This window comes from Schistocerca serialis, chromosome 4 (genome assembly GCF_023864345.2).
Source record: "Schistocerca serialis cubense isolate TAMUIC-IGC-003099 chromosome 4, iqSchSeri2.2, whole genome shotgun sequence".
In the NCBI taxonomy this organism is placed as follows: Eukaryota; Metazoa; Arthropoda; class Insecta; order Orthoptera; family Acrididae; genus Schistocerca; species Schistocerca serialis.
Window position 1 is genome coordinate 139,823,227 of NC_064641.1, and position 26,941 is coordinate 139,850,167.

At 40.2% G+C, this 26,941-nt stretch overlaps 1 protein-coding gene across 5 annotated transcripts; it reads left to right on the forward strand.

Moving 5' to 3' along the window:
* The first annotated feature begins 5,515 nt into the window (after window positions 1-5,515).
* LOC126473255 (zinc finger protein 346-like) lies at window positions 5,516-26,941 on the forward strand. 5 transcript variants are annotated; one of them, XM_050100188.1, is made up of 3 exons: window positions 5,516-7,422; window positions 7,527-7,692; window positions 25,848-26,941. In XM_050100188.1, exon 1 carries the CDS (start codon window positions 5,833-5,835, stop codon window positions 7,261-7,263), a length of 1,431 nt encoding a protein of 476 aa, XP_049956145.1. In that variant the 5' UTR covers window positions 5,516-5,832; the 3' UTR covers window positions 7,264-7,422; window positions 7,527-7,692; window positions 25,848-26,941. The 5 variants fall into 5 exon arrangements, with proteins under 5 accessions (XP_049956145.1, XP_049956144.1, XP_049956143.1 ...); XM_050100187.1 differs by lacking the exon at window positions 25,848-26,941 and adding an exon at window positions 14,624-15,843; XM_050100186.1 differs by lacking the exon at window positions 25,848-26,941 and adding an exon at window positions 12,241-13,804.

Here is a 26,941-nt window from a genome sequence, read left to right on the forward strand (position 1 = left end):
TTTTTTGAACTTTTGTATTTTTTTTTTTTGTTCTAATAAAACCCCATGTCATACCAAGCATGTGTGTCAATTTGTGCCTCTCTATCTACATTATTCCGCGATTTATTCAGTTTTCAAATTTATACTGACATTTTGATCACCCAGTATATTAAAGTCACCTACAATAAAAACTTTGTGATTTTTGTGTATAGTGAATAATTTCATTAGTGAATTTAGTTTATCTATAAGAACTTCTTCATCAGAGGCTGGTATATGGTACACAGAAGCAATGATAATTTTTTGGGTATGCAGTACTATGGCTGCTACTTCAAATACACCTTCAGTACAATGTTTGTGTAGATCTATCACTGAATGCTGCAGATTTAAGTTTTCTTTGATGTAGATTGCAAATCCGCCATGTGCAATATTTGTTCTACAATATTTTGTGGCTAATATGTAGCCATAAGGTACACACAAATCTATTTCTGAGTCATGCAACCAATGCTCATTAATACACAGTATGCTACAGTTAATTTTGTCTGCCAAGTACTGTAACTCATTAAACCTTTTGTCTTAGGGATTGTACATTAACATGAAATAACAGTAAATCGTTTTTGTTACTGGGAGGAGTACTTGTTGCTTTTTCTGTTACATTATCTTTACTGTCCCTTGCAAACTGTTGTAATCAAATCCAACTTGTGTCAGATTTGGTCACTACTTGGAGTTTCCCTGTACCATATCTATGAACTGAAGTCTATAAATTGTTTTATTAGCAGAGCTTGATTTTTCTCTTACAATCCCAGGTATTTTTTGCTTAGAAGTGACTTTCCTAAGCCATTTAGATGCTGACCATGGCTTGTATGACAAGCTCTGTTACAGTGATAAGGTTTGCTAAGGGGCACAATTGTGGTGTGGCAACAGTCTGAAATATCATTCATGTCAATCACTGTTACATTTTTGAAATGTTTACATACTGAATCATAGAGGTTATTTGCTTTTTTAATTTTGTTGTTCACATATGATTGTTCTATTAGATCATAATGGTGAGGTATTTTAGCCACTATTACATTGGTATGTGTTAGCTTACACAGTGACTCTTTCAGTGCTTTTGTTGCTGCAACTTTTTCATTGTGATACACATCATTAGCACCTCCTATAATTATTGCATAGTCGTTTGATGATAGATTCTTGCATTCTTCTTCCAGATTGTATACCAGTCAGGTTTCTTTCAGAGTATGCTGATAAAATAGCTCCATTTTTAGCAGTTATAAACAACTGCTCGCTCACAGAGAGACCCAAGGACTGAAAAATGCTCAAGTCACACCAATACCTAAAAAGGGAAGTAGGAGTAATCCACCGAATTACAGGCCCATATCACTTACGTCGATTTTCAGTAGGGTTTTGGAACATATACTGTGTTCGATCATTATGAAGTACCTCGAAGGAAAAGATTTATTGAGACATAGCATGGATTCAGAAAATATAGTTCTTCGAAACACAAGTAGCTCTTAATGCTCATGAAGTAATGAGTGCTATCGACAGGAGATGTCAAATTGATTCAATTTTTTTTAGATTTTCGGGTGGCTTACAGTATCATTTTTCAAAAGCGTCTTCTAATCAAAGTGCATGCCTATGGAATATCGCCTCAGTTGTGCGGCTGGATTCGTGATTCCCTGTTAGAAAGTTCACAGTTCGTAGTAGTAGACTGAAAGTCATCGATTAAAACCGAAGTAATATCCGATATTCCCCAACGTAGTGCTATAGGCCCTCTTTTGTTCCTGATCTATATTAACAACAGAGGAGACAATGTCAGTAGCCATCTTAGATTGTTTGCAGATGATGCTGTCATGTACCGTCTTGTAAAGTCATCAGATGATCAAAATGAACTGCAAAATGATTTAGATAAGATATCTGTATGGTGCGAAAAGTGGCAAGTGACCCTGAATAAAGAAAAGTGTGAAGTTATTCACATGAATACTAAAAGACATCACCTAAATTTCGATTACGCAATAAGTCACACAAACCTGAAGGCTGTAAATTCAAGTAAATACTTAGGGATTACAATTACAAATAACCTAAATTGGAACGATCACATAGATGACGTTATGGGTAGAGCAAACCAAAGACTGTGATTCATTGGCAGAACATTTAGAAGGTGGAACAGATCTACAAAAGAGACTTGCCCACCCTATTCTTGAGTATTGCTGTGCGGTGTGGGATCCGCATCAGGTGGGACTGATGGATGACATCGAAAATCTTCAAAGAAGGGCGGCTCGTTTTGTATTATCGCGAAATAGGGGAGGTAGTGTCACAGACATGATACGTCAATTGGAGTGGCAATAATTAAAACAAAGGTGTTTTCCGTTGCTACGGGATCTTCTCATGAAATTTCAATCACCAGTCTTCTCCTCCGATTGCGAAAACATTCTATTGGCACACACCTACATAGGGAGAAATGATCATCACGATAAAATAAGAGAAATCAGGGCTCACATAAAAAAAACTTTTTCTCCCGAGCCGTTCGGGAGTGGAAAGATAGAGAGACATTGAACCTCTTCCAGGCACTTTATTGTGACTAGCGGGGTAATCACGTAGATGTAGATAATCATTCTGTTGTCTTTGTGGATGTCGCATTGTTGGATGTAGAGTGACATTGCTGTATGCACTTTGTAAACTCGCTCCCACGGCCAAGGTCGCTAACGCATGCTTGTGCAGTGGTACTCGACCTGGGAGTAATCCAGTTCCAATCCTAGCGGGAAAAAAGATTCTCACTGTCAGTATTTGGTCGATAAGGGGAGGAGAGATGGTGATGTAAAGTTACTGATCACTCTGGGCCAATGTCTGGTTTAAATACCAAACCTTTCTGTAGTGTCGCATGAAGTGAGGGCTCGTGATACTGTTGACAATTATCCTTCTATCAGATGTGGACATTAATCGTAGGCTACATGTTGGGATCAGGTTTCACCCTCTCCCTTCTCTCTTCATCGTACAACACAGTCATTACACAACACTCCACATATACACACACTTGCAGTATTGCAAATAATATAATGGAGCATGATGTCAATAAATAATATTCACTTTGTAGGCGAAAAACTAATAAAATTTACTGTACTCTGGAATCACTACATACTTATTGCTGTAGGACAGTTAGGAGAGAACCGCGAAACCAAAATTAAGGTTGACAAAAGACACTTTATTGTTAATAACAATGCACAAGATAAAGCATATATTTAAAATTCAGTAGTCGGAGTCAGGGTGGTGGGAGCAAAGACTGTCTGTGTTAACCCACCTCAGGTGGACGTCAGATAGGTTACTTTGTCTGAGACTGTGCATTCGTAATGTTTGTTTCACACCTTCGCAATCTGTCGTCCCCACATAGTTAAATACGGCCCAGGGGACTACTGAAGAAGGGGATACAACCCATCCGATTTGACTAATGACGTCAGAAGTTGCCACAGATGATGTGTTGCACAGCTTTAACAGAAAGACGAATGTTGAGAAACGAAGAAATGCAGGACATTCATATTTCTAACATAATGTTAAGTATATCGCTTCTTTGAGTCCTAGTATCCTATTCTTCAGTTGACGTTTCTTTGAGTCCTAGTATTCTATTCTTCAGTTGACTTCATTTATCTACTCATGTGAGTATGGAAGACTTGAAGGAGGGTTCGTCAACTGCAGTATGAATACAAATTTTGCAGCTGTCGCTTTTTTTCACCTTCTCTAGCACTAGTCTTACTACGATATTTTTCAGTCTATGCTAGTACTATCGAAGGCGAAAAGACCGACAAAGGAAAAATTTGTATCCCGTACTTCCGTTGACTTCTATAGGTCAACTGAAGAATAGGATACTAGTACTAGCAAAGCCAAAAAAAGCGGCATACGTGACACTGGCATCCTGTAACACAGATGAACTACGAAGGTAGTATCCTGTTTTTCATTTGACCTATGTAGGAGAAGTACAGTATGGGATAGAGATGTTACTGTTGTAGGTTTCTTCGCCGACGCTAGTGCTGCTATGATAATTTTCAGCCGATACTACAGGTCAACCAAAGTATGGGATACAAATTTTATGTATGTCTTTTTTTTTTTTGCCTTTGCGTGGTTCATCTGAGGTACAGGATGCCAATATTATGTAAGCCGATTTTTTCCTCTTCGCTAGCACCAATATAGGTCAACTGAAGTATGGGATGCAAATTTTATGTATGTCGGTGTTTCCGCCTTCGCTAGTACTAGTATCAACTGAAGAATAGGATACTTGTAATAGGGAGACAAAGAAAGCTACACCTGTAAAATCTATATATATTTACTTCAGTTGATCTACATAGGTCAGCTGCAGAGTAGGATACTAGTGCTAGCGAAAGCGGAAAAGTCGACATACGTTAAATTTGTATCCCGTACAAAAGCAAATATTGTCCAGAATGAAAAAAATCTTCCCAAATATCTCAAAATTACTAAATAGTGTAAATAAGTACCACATGAATCGGAACAAGCAAATGATTTAAATTAATACAGGCACCAAAATCCGTATGCATTGTCTAGCCCTGTCTTTTAAAAACACATTCATTTATATTAGTTTACAATGATGACGCCTCGCCACAGGAAATAACCGGTTTATTATCTGGGGCTCGAAAATAAAGAAATTAATGTGTTTGAGTGAACTATGACGCCATTGATCAAAGCCAATGGGTTTTATCCCCTTCTTCAGCTGACCCCGAGCCAGTCAACCACAAAGGTTTTTACTAGGATAATATTCATGGACAGAAGGCGTGACATGTAATTATGGGCACCACGCGAGGAAATGTATCGGAAATGACTGTTAAATCGCAATCCGTGTAATTATCTACCTGTCGAATACTTTGTTGTAAATTAGAAATGTGTGTAATTGTGTAAGTCAAGGTAAACTCATTGTAGAATTCGAGCATTTTTGTGACACTGATATGCATTAATGTTATTTCACTTGCAATAATCTCAGTTATTCTGCAAGTTTTAGATGTGAGTGCAGTCAATAACACTGTTCCAAGGCTGCCAATATTATGGGTATTATGATTGCAGAATCATGATAACAAATTATTGTTTTTGTCAGTCATCTCACTGGTACTGAAAAACTGTTTGTGCGTTCAGCATCAGTATTGTTACACTTGACCCGCTACCTTTCCCGCTCGTAACTATCATAATAAACTGGGTCTCGATTCGTATTTGAGTTGCCAGGAAGTACGATATAACTCACGTTCGGTTGAAATTGGTCTATTCGGTTGTGGTGATAAATTGGTTTGGAACGTAGCCCGACGGCTAGTTAAGCTGAAAGGTGCTAATATGGTAATGAGTGGGATAGCCAATGAATATGGATACCAAATAAAAATTGTGTAACATAAATTGACCTGTGGCCTAGTCTAATGTTTACGTTCATCTCTTACTTCAATCGGTCGATTTTAGTGAAACGCCAGTTGTGTGGTTCTCGTTTTAGTTGCTCGTCGTGTTTATTGTTTGTAAACCAAAGATTGTGGTTTAAATTCGGTTTCATATAAGAAGAGAGTAGCAGCAGAAATGTGCAATATGGCGGAATGCGTAGTGAGCTATTTAGTAGCTAAATGGCGTACTGTTGTCTTAGGTCCTTGTTTATATGTGAGATAATTGTTTGAAATTGAATTTTCTGTGTTGTGCCGAATTGCTGCCGATCATAGTTTGTTTCGTTTGACTAGTTAAGTTTAAGACGGGATCGGCGGGAAACCATATACGCAGCGGAATTTGTTTATACGTTGCTTAGGGAGGACAACATGTGAAACTCGAACTTCGAGCGCACAAGGAAAATGATAATCATAGAAGCTTTGAGGAAAACTTAAAACATAAATGAACAGCGAAGAATACGAAATGCAGGCGTTCCGGTCAAGTGCTGCGAAAATGGAACCATTGTGCTTACCTCCACCGCCGCCACCACCCCCTCTACCTCGGCCTTCTTTCATGCCACCACCTCCACCTCCTCTCTCGCAGGCACCAAAAAGGTATGAATCCGCAGGAAGCAGCCCAGTTGTTCGGCCAGTACAGAACCGCTTTTTAAAGCCGCCAGATCAGCGCCCATTCCAGCGCCCGCCGCATTTACCATTTTTACTTCCACCTCCTCCCCCCAAATTTCGTAACCACGCACATCGACAACATGCATCGCCAGCTGCACAGTACAGGGCAGTGTCACAGAGCACTTCATTGCAACGAAGAAATCTGGAAGTCAATGATAACTCTACATCTGCCACCATACCGGCTGCGGAAGAAGAGTCTTCTCAATTAAAAACACCCACTGTGAAAGAAGAGACAGGGCCCACTGAGCCTGTTGTACGAGATGACATGGAAGAGAAGTCCTGTACTTCAGAGGACGTCAACATGCCTAATAAAACAACCAGAAAAAGGCCGTCTGAAAAAGATTCGGATAACTCTTCTGGATTACCCAAAGAATTAACCCAGAAATTTGGTCCTCTCACCTGTGAACTGTGTTCAGTTTCTGTAAATTCAACTGTACAAGCAAAGATGCATTACTCAGGGAGGCAGCATGAAAAGAAAGTTCATAGTTTCTTATTGAACTGGTCAAAGGAGACTGGAGAGCCATTGCCAAAACAGTTTAAAGATGGCCCACCAAAGAAAAGCATTCCAGATGTTTCCTTCTGTGAAGTATGTAATGTTGCCCTTACGTCAACTGCACATGCGGAGCAGCATTACATGGGACGCAATCATCGAAGAGCACTTGCAGGCCATGCTGCAGCGAAAGCAAAGGTAGAACAGTGTGCAGTTCCTACTACTGATCAGACGGGAAGATTTGGGATTGGTACACAGTTTCAGCCATGGTCAAATGCAGATCCACTAGTGCTTAAAGCACCTGAACCAGATTCACCAATTCAGAAAACCAAGAAGTTTTTCTGTGAACTTTGTAAAGTGGCTGCCACTTCACAAGACCAGTTGGATATGCACTTACGGGGTGCAAAACACAGAAAAGCAGAAACTGCAAATAAACAGAGATCAACTGTGACAAGTACAACTCCACAGGCTACTCAGTCAGATTCAATTCTTGCAAGTGTGATACAGAATGAAGATGGCACACAGAGTTCCGTGGGAAAAGACTATTCTATTTATAGAACACCATCTGGTTATTATTATTGCCAGCCATGTAATTTAACATTAAACTCTGAAGCACAGTTCATTCAGCATTGTGAAAGTAAGAAACACAAGGTTAAAACAGCAACAGCGAAAAAGCCTGTTGGCAGCCCTTTGAAAGCTGGCAATGTTGTTGCCTAATTTAGTGTTACATATGGTTATACATGTTATTTTTTGTTTATCTCCACCTGTTATTCAGAAGTAGGGTCAGATTTTGCACCTTTAAAAGTCTGAGTTTTTGACAAAGTACAAAACAAAATGAGATAAACAGGTTTATCTTCCAAACAAGAAAAACATAAGGTAACAGGATTATTACTACAGTGTGTTATATCACTTGCATCCAGTTGAAACAGGAGTGGAAAACATTTCTGTATGTAGTAGGACTCATTTTATATTTATTACAGGTTATGAAACGTAACAGTTTCTTGATACATGAAAATGCTGAGCTTTACCTTGAAGTGCGCAGACTGCGTCAGAAACTTGAAGGAAACGATATTGTGACAAGGCAGCTCAGTCGTGAAGTTGGATTAGTTGAATTTGCCCAAGATGCTGCAGAGACTGACCCGTGATGTAAGTATCAATTTTATGTGAAGAGGGCATTGCGAACAAAGTTTCATAAAAACAGCAGTACACTATCTCTGGACATATTATTTATTAATTATGTACAACTGAAAAAAATATGTGCCGAGTTAATGTTTATCCTGTTCTGTGACATGAATTAATTAGATGATCATGTTTCTTTATCCGACATGGATTGCAACAACAGATCTTGTATCCACATCTCATTCCCTTTAGTTGCAGGATAAACCAGTTGTTGAGTCTAGTCAGTTCTTTTTATGGTTTTGTTTCTTGTACACACAGTGCGAAATAAATTTATTAATTAAATATTACTTTGCATATATGATTTGTTAATTTCTGTTGGATGTAATCTGTTTGCTTTTCCTACAGATGTCTTAAAATTTCCTATAAATGCAGATTTCAGGCAATTTTGGTAGAACCTTTTCCACATACATTCTGGCATTAAGCTTCAGACATTTTCATTTAATTGACTGTAAGTACCAAATGAGTTTCAGGTTACATGTTTAAGGTTTGGGTTACATAACATTTATTATGTATGAACAGATAAATTTTTTGAAGAAGAGGAAAAAGCCTTTTAGTGAAGGTTAATAGCCTTTCCATCGTTGTTACATCGTAGAACCTTCAAGAAAGAAATTACTAATGGATGTTAATGACGTGCTATTATTTCTCTGTGTCAAGTGAATAATTCTAACTTCCATTTCTGTTTAGCCTTCAGGACGTAAGAACCAATGTTTTGTTACTTTTCATTGATGGAATATTCTGAATTCTTTTTTAGGAATGTTGTACTACCAGTAATTTAAAGATATTTGATTATAAGATGAGTTGTAAAAGTATTTCCAACAGTGTTTTTTTTTTTTCTTTTTTTTTAAAATTATGTTGTAAATCTACAGAAGTAAAGGTTTATTATTGCTCAAAAAGGTTTGTCAGTGAACCATTAATTTCTCAGTGGAATAGAAAATTGAAACTGTGCTGCTTAGATATTGGAAAATGTGATACATGTAGATTGTTGTAGACAGAGATTTGTATACGGTGATGCCTCAGGTTAACGGTGTCACTAAACTAAATTCATTGCAGTTTTGCATTTGTAAGCTGCCAGATTAAGGGATACTAAATGGAAGATGAATGTGCAAATATGTAACTGATTCATCAATGGTTGGATTATTAAAGCAATGACTTCAGTTTCAGCTGTATAATCTCATGTTGCAGATACAGTGGTTCTCATTATCTTTTGATCCTCTTGTTTTTGAAGTGAGGCATAAATGGTACTTGATTTTCTGGTTCGTCACTCTTTCCTGTGGGCCCATTCTATTTGTCAAGAATTTTGTCGGAGAACTGGACACAAAAACGGAATTATCCCTGGCATCTAACCAGTGACAGCATGGCCCTTCTGGGTTCAGACAATAAACAGTACATGTAGTTTCATGTACCATGTTAAAAGAGAGAGAACTTCTATAATTGCTAACCATTTGTGCTTTGATTGTACACTTACTACTTAAAATAAGCTCGCGATAGTTAGCGCCCTGAAGCTTCTTTAACAGAATGAATGAACTCACGAATAATGATACTGCAGAGCAACTTTTGACATCAACATATTTTTCATATCGGTATGGTTAGTTCGAATAACACATTATGCGACAACATATTGTGACAGCTGAATGTTCAAATGGAACCACACTACGCAGTCATCAAACACTATAATATAAATTGTATTTTTTTTATTAATACTTATGAAGCAGTTGACAGTTACATTGTGTGTAAAACAGGATCATCAATGTGCTTGGAGACCCTAAAACATTTCATCAGTCAGTTTCATTGAAAATGGTCAAGAAAGTTAGTAGAAATCATTGGAGTCTTACTTATAAGTTCCCATCTAGTTGATTTGTTTTTCTTTGATTGGGAGTAATCTATACCTTCTGGATGCACATACGCTGATTCAAGCAGACTGTCAGTGCATTTACTGTCAACATATTGATAGTAAAATACCATTTTACAACAGTGTGCAGTAAGAATATTGTGTAAACTTAAGTGCTAATATATTTATTTCCTTAATTTTATTTATGATAAATTATAAGAATGAATTTGTGATGAACATTTAAATCCTCAACCACAATACCAGAAGCAAAAATATTATTTGATAGATTTCCTCTTACTTTCTAGGGATCTGAAACATAGAAACTGAGTATGGCAGAGCAATAGTCACAACTTTTTTTAAAAAGTAGCTGTTTTTGTTCTAATATACACAAAACTCTGATATATAACGTAATTTTAAAAAATTAAAATTGCCTGTCACATTTATGGGAAATACGGAAGCGTCTGATCCCACCCATGACGTCAAAAATATGGCGGAAACAAAAACACACACACACTTTCCACAAGAAGCCTAATGACACTAACGGACAAGCGCGGGAAATGGGGTGTTTTGGGTGGGGGGCAAACTAAATATAAACAAATTTAGACGCCTTGCGTAGCTACAACATGTAAGTGAAGACAGCCATGCATGAATACCCACCCACCTCCCCAGGAGTCGTAACCCCTGCAACCCATAGAAGATAAAGATGCTTCAGCAGCTGATTAGTGTTTTTTGTCTTAAAAAAAAAAAATCTCACGGGATAGAACGAATAGATCAGAAAGATAAATATAATAAACTAAAACAGAAATTCGAGGAAACAGATAATTAAAATAAGTAATAAGTGTTTTTAAATTAAAAAAAAAAAAAAAAATCTCACGAGATAGAACGAACAGATCAGAAAAGTAAATACAATAAGATAAAACGGAACTGGAGACAGCCACACTCAAACCAAACTCCGCGCCGTCATGACATCACACACGACAACACCCTTACGTCACGGATCAAAGCCGACGCGTTGGATCGGACGCTTCTGTCGACCCCATTTATGATTTATAATAGGCGATTAGTGTATTTCTAGCCATTTTCAAATCTCTTTCAGACTCGTTCCAGTGCAGCACATAAACTTCATTGTTGTTTATGATTACCTCAGAATTACAGTATAGTATTCTAATATTCAGGCAGCAATACCTGGCAACTAAGTTGACATGTTATGCTGAAACTAAGCTGAAATCTCTAACGATAGCTGATAACAACCAAAACCAACAATTACCTATAGTAAATTACAACTGTGACTGAAATAATCAGTTACCCGTTTCCAAAAATTGTCGTCTGTCTATATACATTATGGGGCAACAGCCTTGCTGCAGTGGATCCACCGGTTCCCGCGCGATCACTGAAGTTAAGCGCTGTCGGGCTTGGTCGGCACTTGGGTGGGTGACCATCCAGGCCGCCATGCGCTGTTGCCATTTTTCGGGATGCACTCAGCCTTGGGATGCCAATTGAGGAGCTATTCGACCGGATAGTTGCGGCTTCAGTCAAGAATACCATCTTACGACTGGGAGAGCGGTGTGCTGACCCCACGCCCCTCCTATCTGCATCCTCCACCGAGGATGACACGGCGGTCGGATGGTCCCGGTAGGCCACTCGTGGCCTGAAGACAGAATGCTATACACGTTATGTCTGCATTCACTACCAATTAAAAACTTTGGAAGTAATTCACAGCATGAGTAGATTCACACTAGTGGCAATTTTTGTTACCGTATTTCACAGGAGTAGTGCAACTCGAATTGTTTCTCATTTATGAACATTCTCATTCATGAGGGAGTTTACGGTACATGATGCGTCAGTGAATGAATGTTGCTGTTCAGTCTCTCTTACTCAGCCGTTGCTTTGTCTGAGATCTGGCATATGTAGGTGTACAGTAAACTATTAACCCAAACAAATAGACAAACCATCAACACTGTTATTACAAGTGAGCACAGAGAATTTTGAACGCAAAAAGCTAGTTGTAGAACATCAGATAAGAGTCAGTGTCCACAATAAGTTATGAATGAATGGAAATGTCTGAAACACCACAAATCTGTACAAAAGAAAAATATTAATCTCTTTTTACAAGATCAAATTCTACAAAGTGGAATTTAAGGAAAAAATCCATCCTGTAGTGTCAGTAGCACAGTATTATGTTACTGAATTAAAATCTGATAGTACTGTGTTTTTCCAAGAATTGGCTGTAAATACCTGTATGTACTCAGAAACTCTTCATTGCAGTTAAATGAAGAAGAAACTAATGTAATTAAGTAGGTCACTTCCCTATGTTGTTTTGCATAATTGTTACAACTTAATGAATTTGAAATTTGCAAATTAATGGACTAACAATAGTAGTATTATGAATTGTTGGTCAAGATAAGTTTGTGTAGTGCCACACAGCTCTCTTCTTCAGGTTTTTGTTACAGATTGTACTCAAATTTCAGCTTTATAGTTGATACTGAAAACTGAAAAGTGTGTATCTCATGTTGATTTCCTGTACATGTAGAGCCTAAGTGAAATGCTACACTATACGTGCAGTAACTGGGATGACACCTGTAACTACTCAAACACTGCATGAGACATTTTGAAGAGCGTATAAATGCAAGAACAACATTTTGATGGGTGTGTCGTACTTTGCAAAGATTTGAAATCTCTCTTTCCAGGTATCACAGACACCAGTATTGACAAAAAGTGGAGAACACAATTTCAGACCTGTCAAACAAGCACAAGCTGGTTTCATTAAATAGAGATCAAATAGTCCTCAAATGATTCTGAGTGCAATAAACTGAAATGCACTGTGATTCAAGTAATCAACCTCCACAGTGTGTGTTTAGTTCAAAGGTTTATACATGTGACTGCCTGCAGTGTCAGCTAAACAGTGTCTTTGGAAATCAAAACTTTGGTAGATTGACTAAACTGTGGCTTTCAGATAGATTATACTGTGACTATTGTCAGCAAATAGACTTCTGCAGTTTGTTGGCTTTCTGTCTCTGTGGTTCAGGAAAACCTGCAGTTTATGAGATGACAAAAGAGTATTTTAGATTTCACTAAGTTAAAAGCCTAAGAAGTCTACATCAATTGCCAGTTTTTTTTTTTTTTTTAGAACTACTTTTGATTAAACTATACTTAGTATAAATGTGAACAGAGCTATGTTTTACACTGGTAATTATCACTTTCCCTTTAGGCAACTGAAGTGACATGGTATTAAAACTCAGTTGAATACTGAAGCTATTTTAAAAATAGTACCGATTTAGGCTGCATATGGTCTTGATATCTCTACATGTGAATCCCAGCATATTCTACAAGAAATCTGACATCGTGCTGAGGTTTAGAGGCCTTCTTTTTGCAGTTACAAATATAAAGATTGTCTCTTACTTCTGGAGGTTATCACTAAATGACTTCATGTGCACTGTTATAACTTAATAGCGTAAGCAATCTATGTGTAAGCAACTGTTTTCCATGTGGTGAATGTTAGAGTAACAATGAAATTGTCATTGGGCTTAAAATATACCTAGGAAGTAGTGTTTTGCACAAGTTTTGAAGTTGATTTTTTTTAAGAACCTGAATTTTCAAAACAAATGGTGTAATATGGTTCAGTATTATTGTTTTTTTCCTCTTCAGTTATATCCAGTGACTATACTAACGCAGAAAGATGTACATTGTAGTACTTGTTAGATTCAAATATTGCGTGCATTTATTTGTATTGTTTTTCTCTGGATCCAGTAGGCACTCCATAAACTGTTACTGTTTGCTTATGTGACCCTCTGTTGTCACTGCAAAATGTGTAATTTAATGAGAAGCTTTGTCATATGATGAAAATTGTACTGTCATCTGGAAAGAAGTCCAAAATTTCAAATCCCCATACGTGTTGTGAAGAAAAGCCGTACCTCTTGACTGCTAGTCTGCTTGGTAGTTGCCAGTCAGATTGTTTATTTCAAGAATGCAAAAACCCATTAAATAAAGCCTTGAATGCTCATTCAACAACAATGAAATATACATTAAGTAAGCTGTAACACATGAGACTCACAGTGCTAAAAAGCATTCTGTAATAACATGTATGCAATATTTTTTTCTGAAGTTAACTGCATTGTGTGTTTCTCCTGTATTGCTACATATTTTTTGTCTCGTCTTTCATTCGGCTGTTCATATTATTCCTGTCATATTGTTTCCATATTATTGTGTCAACTTGGTGAATGTAGTTAAGTAGTACTGCAGCAATAAAACACTGAACTCCAGATTACGAAAACCATGGACTGAATCCACCTTCTCTCCCCCCTCAATATATTTTTCCTTACTTCCTGACAATTACTCCAGATGTGACTTCAACCCTTTCACTATCAGTTCCTTCTTTTTTTTCTTAGTGAAATACATTAATATATGGCCATTTTAATTAATGCCACAGTTGGAAGTAACTGTATGAAAAAAGTATTTTCCACTGTTTCTTTTTCCAATACGGGAAAGGACGGGGCATACAGGGCTTTTTCCTAAGTATATCTGGGGTTTCAGTAGATGGCTGCGACTCTCTCTCTCTCTCTCTCTCTCTCTCTCTCTCTCTCTCTCTCTCTCTCTCACACACACACACACACACACACACACACACACACACACACACACACACACACCAGTGGACAGAAAATCTCTCCAAGTTTCAAACTCTCATTACAGTGTGTATCTGGGAAGGCATGACAGCAGCCCACTTCGCAAATCTGTTCATAGGGTTGCGTATGTGCGAGTGCGAACTAATACGATCTGACAACACGAGCAGAGGAGAGCAAATGGTTAACAATGAAACTTGAAAGCAGCATAACCTACAAGTGGAAGCTGTAACTATATAAATTATTCAAACAATTAGCAGGATCGTATTTATTGTGGGAAATTGATACAGAACAATAACATGCAGCAAATTCTTAAATGTTCTCTCACAACGAATCATGGAACATATGTATCCCATGGTAGTGAAAGAGGTAAACAGAATAGTGTCCCCCCTCCCCCTTGTAATTATCGTATAAGCTGAAAGTGTGCTCTAGTTCACTGTCTTGTTTTCAGTGCAACAATGAAGTTTATCAGGAAGGTAGAAGCAACACAGAGCAGAAAAATGAAGGAAAGTATTGAGCTAACAAACCATGGGGCAGAGAAAAGGAACAGTTGTTATAGCCACGAGCGACTGGCGAGCAACGCATGGAAGGGAATGGAGATGCAAAGCTGCCAGGCTGGGGAGCCTGATTGCTAACGATGAAAATACGAACAATTAGGGGGTGACAGACTTTACGACTGACCAGGACACAACACGAGGCAAGCAATCAAGAACTGAGGTGATAAACATGGCGAGACAACAACAACAACAACGCAGGAATACTCCAACAACAGTATGTATCTCAACACAGAGATCTGGAACGCAGTATGGCTGAGATGCACATGTGAACTACAGCAAGTACTAGACTGCTGAGGTCGTGCCGCATGGCCACCTGAATACATGAGTACAGGAAACACGACAGGCCGCGGGCTTCACAAGGTACGGGGAGTGGAACAGTCGCATGGCAAGGCTTGTGGCACAGGCGCTCATCAGGGCACAAAGAACACCTAGTGGGTATCAAAGTCCATCCCCTCTGACGCACATTGAACTTCTGTGTCTTCCGACACCAGAACAGTGAAATATGTACTTATAACTGGCAGAAGTTGAGAGTTGTATAACTGACAGAGTTAACCCAGTTTAAATTTTTTGTTTTCCTTTATTTAAAGTGTGTGTGATGTATAGCAGGTAGCTTTCACTGCATTCTTTCTGCAATCCCTGTTGCAGTGGAAGAAAGGATCTGATTTCAATGACACCACTATGGGCAAAATGCTAATTTTAACATAGGCTACAATTTATTTAAAGGTAGTTGACCTCAGATCCTGAGCGCTAAAGTTCATTGATAATTAATTCGTATAGTTTTTGTCTCTGGTAAACCATCCCAATAAGAGACAAAAAATAAAAATATTCTGGAATATATAGTTATCCATTTAAAACATAGCTGTGGCCGTTGATTTAGCAACTGACTGCATTATAAAAAAAAATATTAAAAAAAATATTTCACTGCTACAGGTGCTGTTAACTGAACAGTAGAACAGAAAATCAAAAAACAAACAATAAATATTTCCCTTCACTTCATTACAGTAGCTATGCCTCGTGGCAATAACTTCCTCAGAGTCATAAAAAAGATATCAATTATAGCAGCAAAACCACTGGTGCAATTATATATTTTCAGTCCAAAATGTATACGATATGATGAGTGACTTTTATAATCTAACCTTTGTCTTGTTTTATTTATTTTACTTTTTTTCCAAACGAAACCCTGATTGTGAATATCACACCTCCTTAGACCATTGCTCCTGTTTTTCCCAAAATTATTAATAAAAGGATTTTTTCCCACTTGTCACTGTTCTATCACTTAGCTACAAATTAAAATTGATTATCTTAGCTTCTTCTTCAGCATCATGATTGGTAATATTTTAAATTGCCTGAAGAATTGAAGTAATTAATACTCAAGAAAGTGATTTTCTGTTGTAACACGAGAAAGCCCTGGAATAAAATTTATCAGTGCTCTGAACCTACTGGGAACTTTAAATTTCAAACTTTGGTTTTGTCAAGGTTATTCTCACTTATAAACTCCTTAATAGTGTAAATTTATGACAGACATGGGCAGTGTATATTGCTATTGAAAGAGGAAACAAAGTGGAACATTATAATATTCGTAGAACACACTATTACGCCATGGTAGTAGATTTCATAAGAGCTATGTTTCGACCTTGATCATAAATTTTGAAGCCATTCCTTGGAACAAACTGATTAACAAGTGGAAACGGGTGGTAATGTCACACCAGTTATATAAGTAACTTCACTGTGATTAAGATGAATCATTTTTCCAAATAAGCTTTTGTTTTTAAAATGCGCTATGGAAATACATTGCACATGACACTCATAAACTTGGGAAGATTCCCTAAAATATATACTCAAATTAAGGGTATGATTGTCAGAACAACAGTACTACCACTGAAATTTGTAAAAAGAACGAATGTAGTTTGCAGCTGAAAATACAGTCTGTATGTCACAGAACACACACATGCATTTTGAAATAATCAGTTGAGGGTAATTAGGAAACAACAGAACCAGCGGGAAACATTCCAGGCGGGAAAAATAAGTGTATGTTTGTGTGTCTATCAACATGCCAGCGCTTTCGTTTGGTAAGTCACATCATCTTATATATAATAGAGGGAAACATTCCACATGGGAAAAATATATAAAAATAAAGGTGCTGTAACTTACCAAATGAAAGCGTTGGTATATTGATAGGAGACAATAAAATAAAACACACACACAAATTTCAAGCTTTCGCAACCCACGGTTGCTTCATCAGGAAAGAGGGAAGGAGAGGGAAAGACGAAAGAATGTGGGTTTTAAGGGAGAGGGTAAGGCGTCATTCCAATCCCGGGAGCGGAAAGACTTACCTTAGGGGGAAAAAGGGACAGGTAAACACTCACTCACGCGCGCGCGCGCACACACACACACACACACACACACACACACACACACAGATATACAGGCACAAGCAGACATTGTTGTAAAGGCAAAGAGTTGGGGCAGAGATGTCAGTCGAGGCGGAAGTACAGAGGCAAAGATGATGTTGAGTGACAAGTGATGTACGAGGGGCGGCAACTTGAAATTAGCGGAGGTTGAGGTAACGGGTGGGTAACGGGAAGAGAGGATATATTGAAGGGCAAGTTCCCGTCTCTGGAGTTCTGATAGGTTGGTGTCAGTGGGAAGTATCCAGATAACCCAGACGGTGTAACACTGTGCCAAGATGTGCTGGCCGTGCACCAAGGCATGTTTAGCCACAGGGTGATCCTCATTACCAACAAACACTGTCTGCTTGTGTCCGTTCATGCGAATGGACAGTTTGTTGCTGGTCATTTCCACATAGAATGCTTCACAGTGTAGGCATGTCAGTTGGTAAATCACGTGGGTGCTTCCACACGTGGCTCTGCCTTTGATCGTGTATGACTTCCGGGTTACAGGACTGGAGTAGGTGGTGGTGGGAGGGTGCATGGGACAGGTCTTACACCGGGGGCGGTTACAAGGGTAGGAGCCAGAGGGTAGGGGAAGGTAGTTTGGGGATTTCATAGGGATGAACCAAGAGGTTACGAAGGTTAGGTGGACGGCGGAAAGACACTCTTGGTGGAGTGGGGAGGATTTCATGAAGGATGGATCTCATTTCAGGGTAGGATTTAAGGAAGTCGTATCCCTGTTGGAGAGCCACATTCAAAGTCTGATCCAGTCCTGGAAAGTATCCTGTCACAAGTGGGGCACTTTCGGGGTTCTTCTTTTTTGGGAGGTTCTGGGTTTGAGGGGATGAGGAAGTGGCTCTAGCTATTTGCTTCTGTACCAGGTCGGGAGGGTAGTTGCGGGATGCGAAAGCTGTTTTCAGGTTATTGGTGTAATGGTTCAGGGATTCAGGACTGGAGCACATTCGTTTACCACGAAGACCTAAGCTGCAGGGAAGCGACCGTTTGATATGGAATGGGTGGCAGCTGTCAAAATGGAGGTACTGTTGCTTGTTGGTGGGTTTGATGTGGACAGATGTGTGAAGCTGGCCATTGGACAGATGGAGATCAACGTCAAGGAAAGTGGCATGGGATTTGGAGTAGGACCAGGTGAATCTGATGGAACCAAAGGAGTTGAGGTTGGAGAGGAAATTCTGGAATTTTTCTTCACTTTGAGTCCAGATGATAAAGATGTCATCAATAAATCTGTACCGAACTTTGGGTTGGCAGGCTTGGGTAACCAAGAAGGCTTCCTCTAAGCGACCCATAAATTGGTTGGTGTACGAGGGGGCCATCCTGGTACCCATGGCTGTTCCCTTCAATTGTTGGTATGTCTTGCTTTCAAAAGTGAAGAAGTTGTGGGTTAGGATGAAGCTGGCTAAGGTAATGAGGAAAGAGGTTTTGGGTAGGGTAGCAGGTGATTGGCATGAATGGAAGTGCTCCATCGCAGCGAGGCCGTGGACGTCGTCCACCTAACCTTCGTAACCTTTTGGTTCATCCCTATGAAATTCCCAAACCACCTTCCCTACCCCCTGGCTCCTGCTCTTGTAACCGCTCCCGGTGTAAGACCTGTCCCATGCACCCTCCCACCACCACCTACTCCAGTCCTGTAACCCGAAAGTTGTACACGATCAAAGGCAGAGCCACATGTGAAAGCACCCACATGATTTACCAACTGACATGCCTACACTGTGAAGCGTTCTATGTGGGAATGACCAGCAACAAACTGTCCATTCACATGAACGGACACAGGCAGACAGTGTTTGTTGGTAATGAGGATCACCCTGTGGCTAAACATGCCTTGGTGCATGGCCAGCACATTTTGGCACAGTGTTACACCATCCGGGTTATCTGGATACTTCCCACTATCACCAACCTATCAGAACTCCGGGGATGGGAACTTGCCCTTCAATATATCCTATCTTCCCGTTACCCACCTGGCCTCAACCTCCGGTAATTTCAGGTTGCCACCCCTCGTACATCACTTGTCACTCAACAACATCTTTGCCTCTGTACTTCCACCTCGACTGGCATCTCTGCCCTAACTCTTTGCCTTTACAATGTCTGCTTGTGTCTGTATATGTGCAGATGGATGTGTGTGTGTGTGTGTGTGTGTGTGTTAACATTTGATAAAAGTCACTGTATCTTGCTAATAGTATGTCTGAGGCACCAAGTGTCACTTTTCCTGTTTATACTTGGACTGATATTCCTGCAAGATCCTTTCAAGTAGAGTTGTGCCATCATCTTTTTATTTATGTGGAACTTAAGTGTCAGTTGCCGGCCGAAGTGGCCGTGCGGTTAAAGGCGCTGCAGTCTGGAACCGCAAGACCGCTACGGTCGCAGGTTCGAATCCTGCCTCGGGCATGGTTGTTTGTGATGTCCTTAGGTTAGTTAGGTTTAACTAGTTCTAAGTTCTAGGGGACTAATGACCTCACTAGTTGAGTCCCATAGTGCTCAGAGCCATTTGAACCATTTTTTTTAAGTGTCAGTTATGTAACAGAAGCCCTTGGACAAATATGTCAGTTTGGGAAGGAAACTTATTGTGCAATCATGCAAACAAATAAAGGGAGAAGGAGCTGTGTCCCTGAAAATGTCTCCACTTTACATACCGGTACAAAAGGATGTAGGACAAATTACTGGTGTTCTTGCATAAATTATAAGTTTACACAATTGTACTTTAATGATAAAGCCAATGAAATCTAGTTATGTTCATACACTGCTGCAGAATAACTCACTTCATCTGTGCTGCCTGAATGCATAAACGCTGAGTACATACTTTTGAAAGTCCGTCTGTATGTCCGAAGTATTATGCAGTGTTTTCACCATCAACGATTGGGGAACATAATACATGTGTACAAGAGAAAACAACCAGTGGGAAATGTGATCTGTCGTGCCTGAGGTGTGGCAGTGATGTTTCACTTCCCAGGCGTCAATAATTTGGGATTAGTTAAGGAAATAATTGTTTCTTGTGTTTGATAATATGCAGCTGATAATTGTGTGTTTGTTGTTGCTATCAACATCATATTCAGACCAATGGTTTGGACGCTATTTAATTTTAAAAGTAGTGAAGTGGCAAAATTCATAGATGACCACAGGAGCCGTTTCCCATTGGTCTGAAGGGTTATGAGGCAGAATAGTCCAGTGGGCAGAGGCTGTGGTGGACAGGGTGCCATAAGTTGCTGAGAGAGCAGGAAGAGGTTCCACATGGAGGTGCCACTGTCGATCCTTGAACCTTGAACACACCTGTGTGTGTGTGTGTGTGTGTGTGTGTGTGTGTGTGTGTGTGTGTGTGCGCGTGCGCGCGTGCACACTTCCAATTTAGAGAGAAGTAAGATGCAGTTTAACACTTTCGCTGCGGCATCGGTGCTGGCGCGCAACTCTCCAGTGCGGCACGGCAACGTACGAGTGCGGGCCGGTAACACTGTGAAACGGCAGGTACCGCTCGGAGCCGATTCTCCTAAGCACACCTGAGCTACAGGCTGACGTCAGGACCTAGTAAGATTTGTAGGATGATGTTCTATACTGACTTAATGATGACGCCTTAGATGCATTACTTCAAATAAGCTTCGACTGTATTGTGGTCATGTTTTAAAGTCTGATTGCTGTCTGACATCTATAGGGGTCACAGGCATCATTCAAATGTTCGTGATTTGTTGATAATGTAACAAAAAATACAATTCAAACAAGCAACAAATCCACCGCATTCAGGAAAAATTTTGGTTCCAAAACACAAATTCTTATGAAGGAAAGAAAAGGGAAAGGAAACTGGATTCATTTGAAATTATATTTACTTCAAATGTGCATTTTTAAGATTGGCTCTGATAGAGGTCGTCAATTTACTAGCCAAGCTGTCACGAAACAGATTCGAAAGTTGTGCTTTCACGCTATCGTCACTCTGCAATTCTTCTGCAGCCTCTAAATGACAATCTCCGTGGTATGCCTCGCCCTCACTACACAGAAAATCACTGTCGTTTAGTAGACCAAGTATCTGTTCCTCTGTCAATTTAACACTTTTGCTGCTCCTTTTCACATTGGAAGGACCAGGTGTCGGTTCATTAGCCGCCATTACGAACAATATGCTTTGACGCTAGCTTAGACGCTGCAACTAGACTGAGTAATCCGCCAGTGAGCGCGGATGCTTATAAGCATCAGCCACACTGGCTCGTGGCTTATTGTGACGCTTATAAGCGTCAGCCACAGCGAAAGTGTTAAGTAAAGGAAAACCCCTGGATTGGGAGGAGTGAACACGTCCATTTCCATGAAGTGACGTGGGGAGCTTAAAGAATAATTCCTCAAAAATTGTAATATTTGAAAGACAAGCAGACATAATACAATCTTCATAATGATTGATTTGATTGAGAGTAAGCGTTTGTCACATTTTGTACTTGTAAAATGGATTATATTGTGTTACATAAGAAAACTGATGTATGGTAGAAAGTTTACTTGCAGAGCTAGCCGCTTGTTCAGAATAGATAGTCTTGAGGGTCAAGTGAGAGCAGACCATGTTGCTTTTGGTGCTTCGTTCTGAGAGGTGTAGAAAAGTATGACAGAACTTTGGTTGTCTTTAACAAGCGAAATATGTCAAATTGCATAGGAAGTGACTTTTGGTATTGTGAACATCTCTTCGTCTTTTACGATGACATTCGCTAGCTTGTTGTGCGAATTTTTCTGTGCTCTATAGACATTCACTGATGGCTATCTAGTTGCGAATCCATCTGTAAAAAAAGTGGAGAATTCTATATTAATATGAAGCAAAAGCAGTGTTTCAGTACCTGGCATTTTATGAGTAAAGTCTCACATGGTAGGAATATTTTAAAAGGCATCTGTTGAAGCAAGTACTTAACTTTTGCTTGTGTGATTAATTTTTCATGGGTTTTGTGAGTTCTCAGAAAATGTGGTGGGAAGACAATTACTCTGAATTGGTGGCTTCCATAAAGGTTCCTTGGATTACTTTGAGCAATGTGTGAAACTTGTTTATGCCCGACTTCATTGGAGACCATAAGGCTTCAACAGTATACTTGTTTTTATCACACTAGTTGCGTACTTATTTACAGGCTAACCTACCTTTTCCCTGGCCTGTTTCGTTTATCTTACAGCAAACATTTTGTCGCCAGTAGGAACTCGGTGTGGGATGAATTTGTGTAGTGAACAGTAGGCAGGTGAGTTCAGCAGGTTGTCTTGTCGAGCTTGCAATGACTTCCACCAACCCAGGTAAGCAAAGCCAATGTGTTCCCTCTTTTAGAGGTATTGAAATTATAACTTGCAGAAACCAAAAGCTAATTTCATAAGCTTTTATATCGTGTAAAATTGTATAGAAGGGGTTACAGGCCACTGATGACTCAGCACAAATATTTTCTGGTGTACCTAAAGAAAAATCTGTCTTGGTGGAATAAGGCAAATTGGCCCATAATTAGGGACAGCCAAGTGGCACCACATAGGTTTAAGAATAGACTAAGTGAACAGAACTACAAAACTTTTTGGAAGGTGGGGTCATAGTCATACACATTGGAGAGTAAAGGGAATTGAATTTTCACCACCACAAGCAAAAGTGTGGGAGTCAACCAGGAGGATGTCTGGGAATAAAAGCTCATACCTGTCATCTGCCATACTGGTCAATGGTGTTCTACAAACACCATTGAGGGATACAGCACAAACAGTGGTGAAAAGTACGAATGCATGCTTTCACAGCAATATCTGTTAATTAAAACATTCTCGGGATTCAAGCCACGTCAAGTGGTTTACTGCCCACGAGCTTTTGGCAGAAATCTCCTCTGTCATTGTCAAGTGGATTACTTGTCATGTGGTTGTCGTTGCCGTGCTAATATAGCTGCGCTGTCGCTTGCGACGTCAATGGTGCTCGGTCCCACGCCATATGTGGTAATGTTTTGGCCGCGCAACCGCCGTGCCCCCTTCAACTCCCTCAACACCGGATCCTACGCTGTACTGAGGTGCAATCCATCGTCACTATTGAAGGTGGTGTCAGAAATTCTAATGCTATGGCCTCATCACGCTACCCCAGAAGCCATTAGTCCGTTTAATAATAGACGTCTCATCGAATGCAATTCTGTGTCCGTTTTCCAGAGCATATTCTGCTGCAGCTGACTTTTCAGGATAGCAGAGATGGTAACACCTTTCATGTTCTATGTGGCGCTGTTCAATAGTGCGAACAGTGTGGCCGACATAGAACTGCCCACACCCACACGGTATCTTGTAAATTCCTGGTGTTCTGAGGCCTACATCGTCTCTGGTGTTCTGAGGCCTACATCGTCTTTCACAGATGTCATTAGTTGGTGGATCTTTGCCTGAGGCCTGAAGATTGTATCTATTTTATGTCTCTTCAGGAGCCGACTAATCTTCCCTGTTGTTGAACCACAAAACGGTAAGAATGCAACCTGCTTGGTGTCTTCTTCAGAGGTCTTATTTCTTTGAAGCTTGGATGACACTGCTTGTGAGATCTGTTTGTTGTTGTAACCGTTTTCCTTAAAAACTTTACATAAGTGGCTCAATTGTCTTGGCAAGTTTTCAGTGTCTGAGACAGTTTCAGCTCGATGTACTGAGGTCCTCAAAACTGACTGTTTCTGTTCTGTGCTAGGTGATGGAAGCTGGTGGCGTGCAAATACTGATCCGTGTGGGTGGGTTTGCGGTAAATGCTGTGATCTAGAGATCCATTGGGTTTACAACGGACAAGCACGTCCAAGAACGGCAGGGAACCCTCCTTCTCTACTTCCATTGTGAAGTTGATGTGGTTGTGGATGCTGTTGAGGTGCTCCAGGAACTCTTCTAACTTTCCTTGTTCATGTGGCCAAATGAAGAAGGTATCATTGATGTAGCGATAAAAACAGCTTGGCTTTGCAGGAGCCATGTCCAAGGCGATGCCTTCGAAATGCTCCATAAAGAGGTTGGCTACTACTGGAGCTAATGGACCTCCCACCGCCACGCCGTCAGTTTGGTTAAAATATATTCCATCATGTAAGAAATATGATAATGTCAGAGTGTGCTTAAATAATTCCACGATGGTGTCGTCAAAGAGCTGGGACAACAAGTCAATAGAGTCTGTGATAGGGAAACTCGTGAATAAAGAAACCAAATCAAAGCTAACCATAATATCCCCTTCAGCAAGTCGCAGACCTTTAATCCGATTGATGATGTCTGCCATATTCTTTATATGGTGTCCACCTTGCGTAGAGAGGAGACTGGCCAGATGTTTGGCAGGTTTATAGGTCAGCGATCCGATGGTATTCACTATCGGCCTCAACGGTGTGTCCTTATGCACCTTCGGCAGACCATAGAACGTGGGCAGTCTTGGTGCCTTGGGGAAGAAGTTCTTAATAGTAGTCTCTTCCAGCGATTTTATCGCTATGTCGACGATACCTTCGTCATTTGGCCACATGGTCAAGGAAAGTTAGAAGAGTTCCTGGAGCAGCTCAACAGCATCCATAACCACATTAACTTCACAATGGAAGTAGAGAAGGAGGGTTCCCTGCTGTTCTTGGACGTGCTTGTCCGTCGTAAACCCAATGGGTCTCTAGGTTGTAGCGTTTACCGCAAACCCACCCACACGCATCAGTATCTGCACGCCACCAGCTTCCATCACCCAGCCCAGAACAGAAACAGTCAGTTTTGAGGACCTTAGTACATCGAGCTGAAACTGTCTCAGACGCTGATAACTTACCAAGAGAATTGAGCCACTTATGCAAAGTTTTTAAGGAAAGTGCAACAACAAACAGATCTCACAAGCAGTGTAATCCAAGCCTCAAAGGAAGAAGGCACCAAGCAGTTTGCATTCTTACCATTTTGTGGTTCGACAACAGGGAAGATTAGTTGACTCCTGAAGAGGCATAAAATAAACACAATCTTCAGGCCTCTGGCAACTAATGAAATCTGTGAAAGATGATGTAGGCCTCAGAACACCAGGAATTTACAAGATACCATGTGGATGTGGGCAGCTCTATGTTGGTCAGACTGTTCACACTATTGAACAGCGCCACATAGGACAAGAAAGGTGTTACCATCTGCGCTATCCTGAAAAGTCAGCTGTAGCAGAACATCCTCTGGAAAACGGACACCGAATTGCATTCGATGTGACATGCATTATTAAATGGACTAATGGCTTCTGGGATAGCGTGATAAACTGTATTGTATTGTTGTATTGTTATTATAATTTCTGACACAACCTTCCATGGAGACGTTGGATTGCACATGAGTACAGCATGGAATCCGATGTTGAGGGAGTTGAAGCTGGCCCGGCAGTCACATGGCCAAAACATTACCATATATGGTGCGGGACCGAGCACCAGTGACATCACGAGTGTCGGCGGCTATATAAGCATGGCAATGACAACCACACAACAGTCATCCACTTGACAGTGGCAGAGGAGATCTCTGCCGAAAGCTCGTGGGCAGTAATCCACTTCACGCTGCTTGAAATCCGAGAATGTTTTATTAGTGGTGAAGAGATTTTACTTCAATCTCCTCTCACAATATACGATGACTCCATGAACACCTTGACAACTACTTACAAACTTATACTCTAATATTTCCATGCCTGTGGGATATGTCAATTAAAGAATTAAAGTAACATCCTTATGCGAGCGCATTTTCAGTGCTCAAACACACATTTTCCGCTGATGAAGAATAGTGTTAGTACATGGTGGCTGTTGAGTGTATGTCTAATATTACTGGGATTTTTCAGGTGGAGATCGCAACACAACTACCCCAGAGGATGGGCATGTGCAACATATTGCCATCTTTTTGGCATTGAGAAAGTTCAAATCATTGGCCTGAGAGACATGGCAGCATCATACTGATAAATCACACAGGCTGTTGTGCAATGACTGTAAAATGAGTGGTGATGAGATGGTCCCAGGCCAAGTGTTTGCCAAGAAGAGTAGATAGGCATTGGTCCTTCCAGAAAGACTACACCACTAGCAGATTGTAGGACTTATAAACTAGCTCCTACAAATAGACATGACAATAGTGGAAGCCCAGGTAGAGGTCACAGGAAGCTCATAACTTCAAACCTTCAGGAACAGATTAGTGGAATCTGGATTAAGATCTCGAGTGTGTCATTCACCACTGGAACCATTTTGCAAACAACAAAAGACTTGCATGGTGTAGAGTCAGTCACTTGTGACATTTAATGACATTCTTTGATGTTCAGTGATGAGTCTCACTTCAGCATGTATCAGTAAGAGCGGTGCAAATGTGTCTGTAAATGAGCTGGTGAAAGGTTCCACATGCCTCCAACCTCTGGAGAATCATGGTGTGGGGAGTTATTGGATATGACAGCAATGTTGATTCAGTAATTGTTGAAAGGAGACCAGATGCGTGACAGTATGTGACCAGAATAGTAAACACTCTTGTCATATGCTTCATGACTAGGGTACCAAATGGTATATTCCAGCATAATAGTGCAAGACCACACACTGCAGTTCACGCCACAAATATGTTGACAAATGTAGATATCCTTGAATGCAAGTCTGGTCTCCTGGTTTGTCCCCTATAGAGCATGTCTGGGAAGTGATGAGAAGACATATACCACCTTCTGGCCTGCAGTCTTCATGAACTGACACCATGTTTTTCAGGCATGCCAAGAAATTCTTCTAGATGACATTTAGAGACTGTTTACTTCCATGCATAATTAATACAAGAGTATACTCGTGTCCATTGGGGTCACACTTGACATTGATTATGGATATAAATTCTAAACAGAATGAAAGTTCAGTCACTTGATAGCTTTTGTATGGTGAACATCTTCGCAAAGCTTATTAAATATTGAACTGGTGC

Coding starts and splice junctions, on each gene's coding strand:
- LOC126473255 (XM_050100188.1), top strand. CDS start 5,833: ATGAACAGCGAAGAATACGAAATGCAGGCGTTCCGGTCAAGTGCTGCG.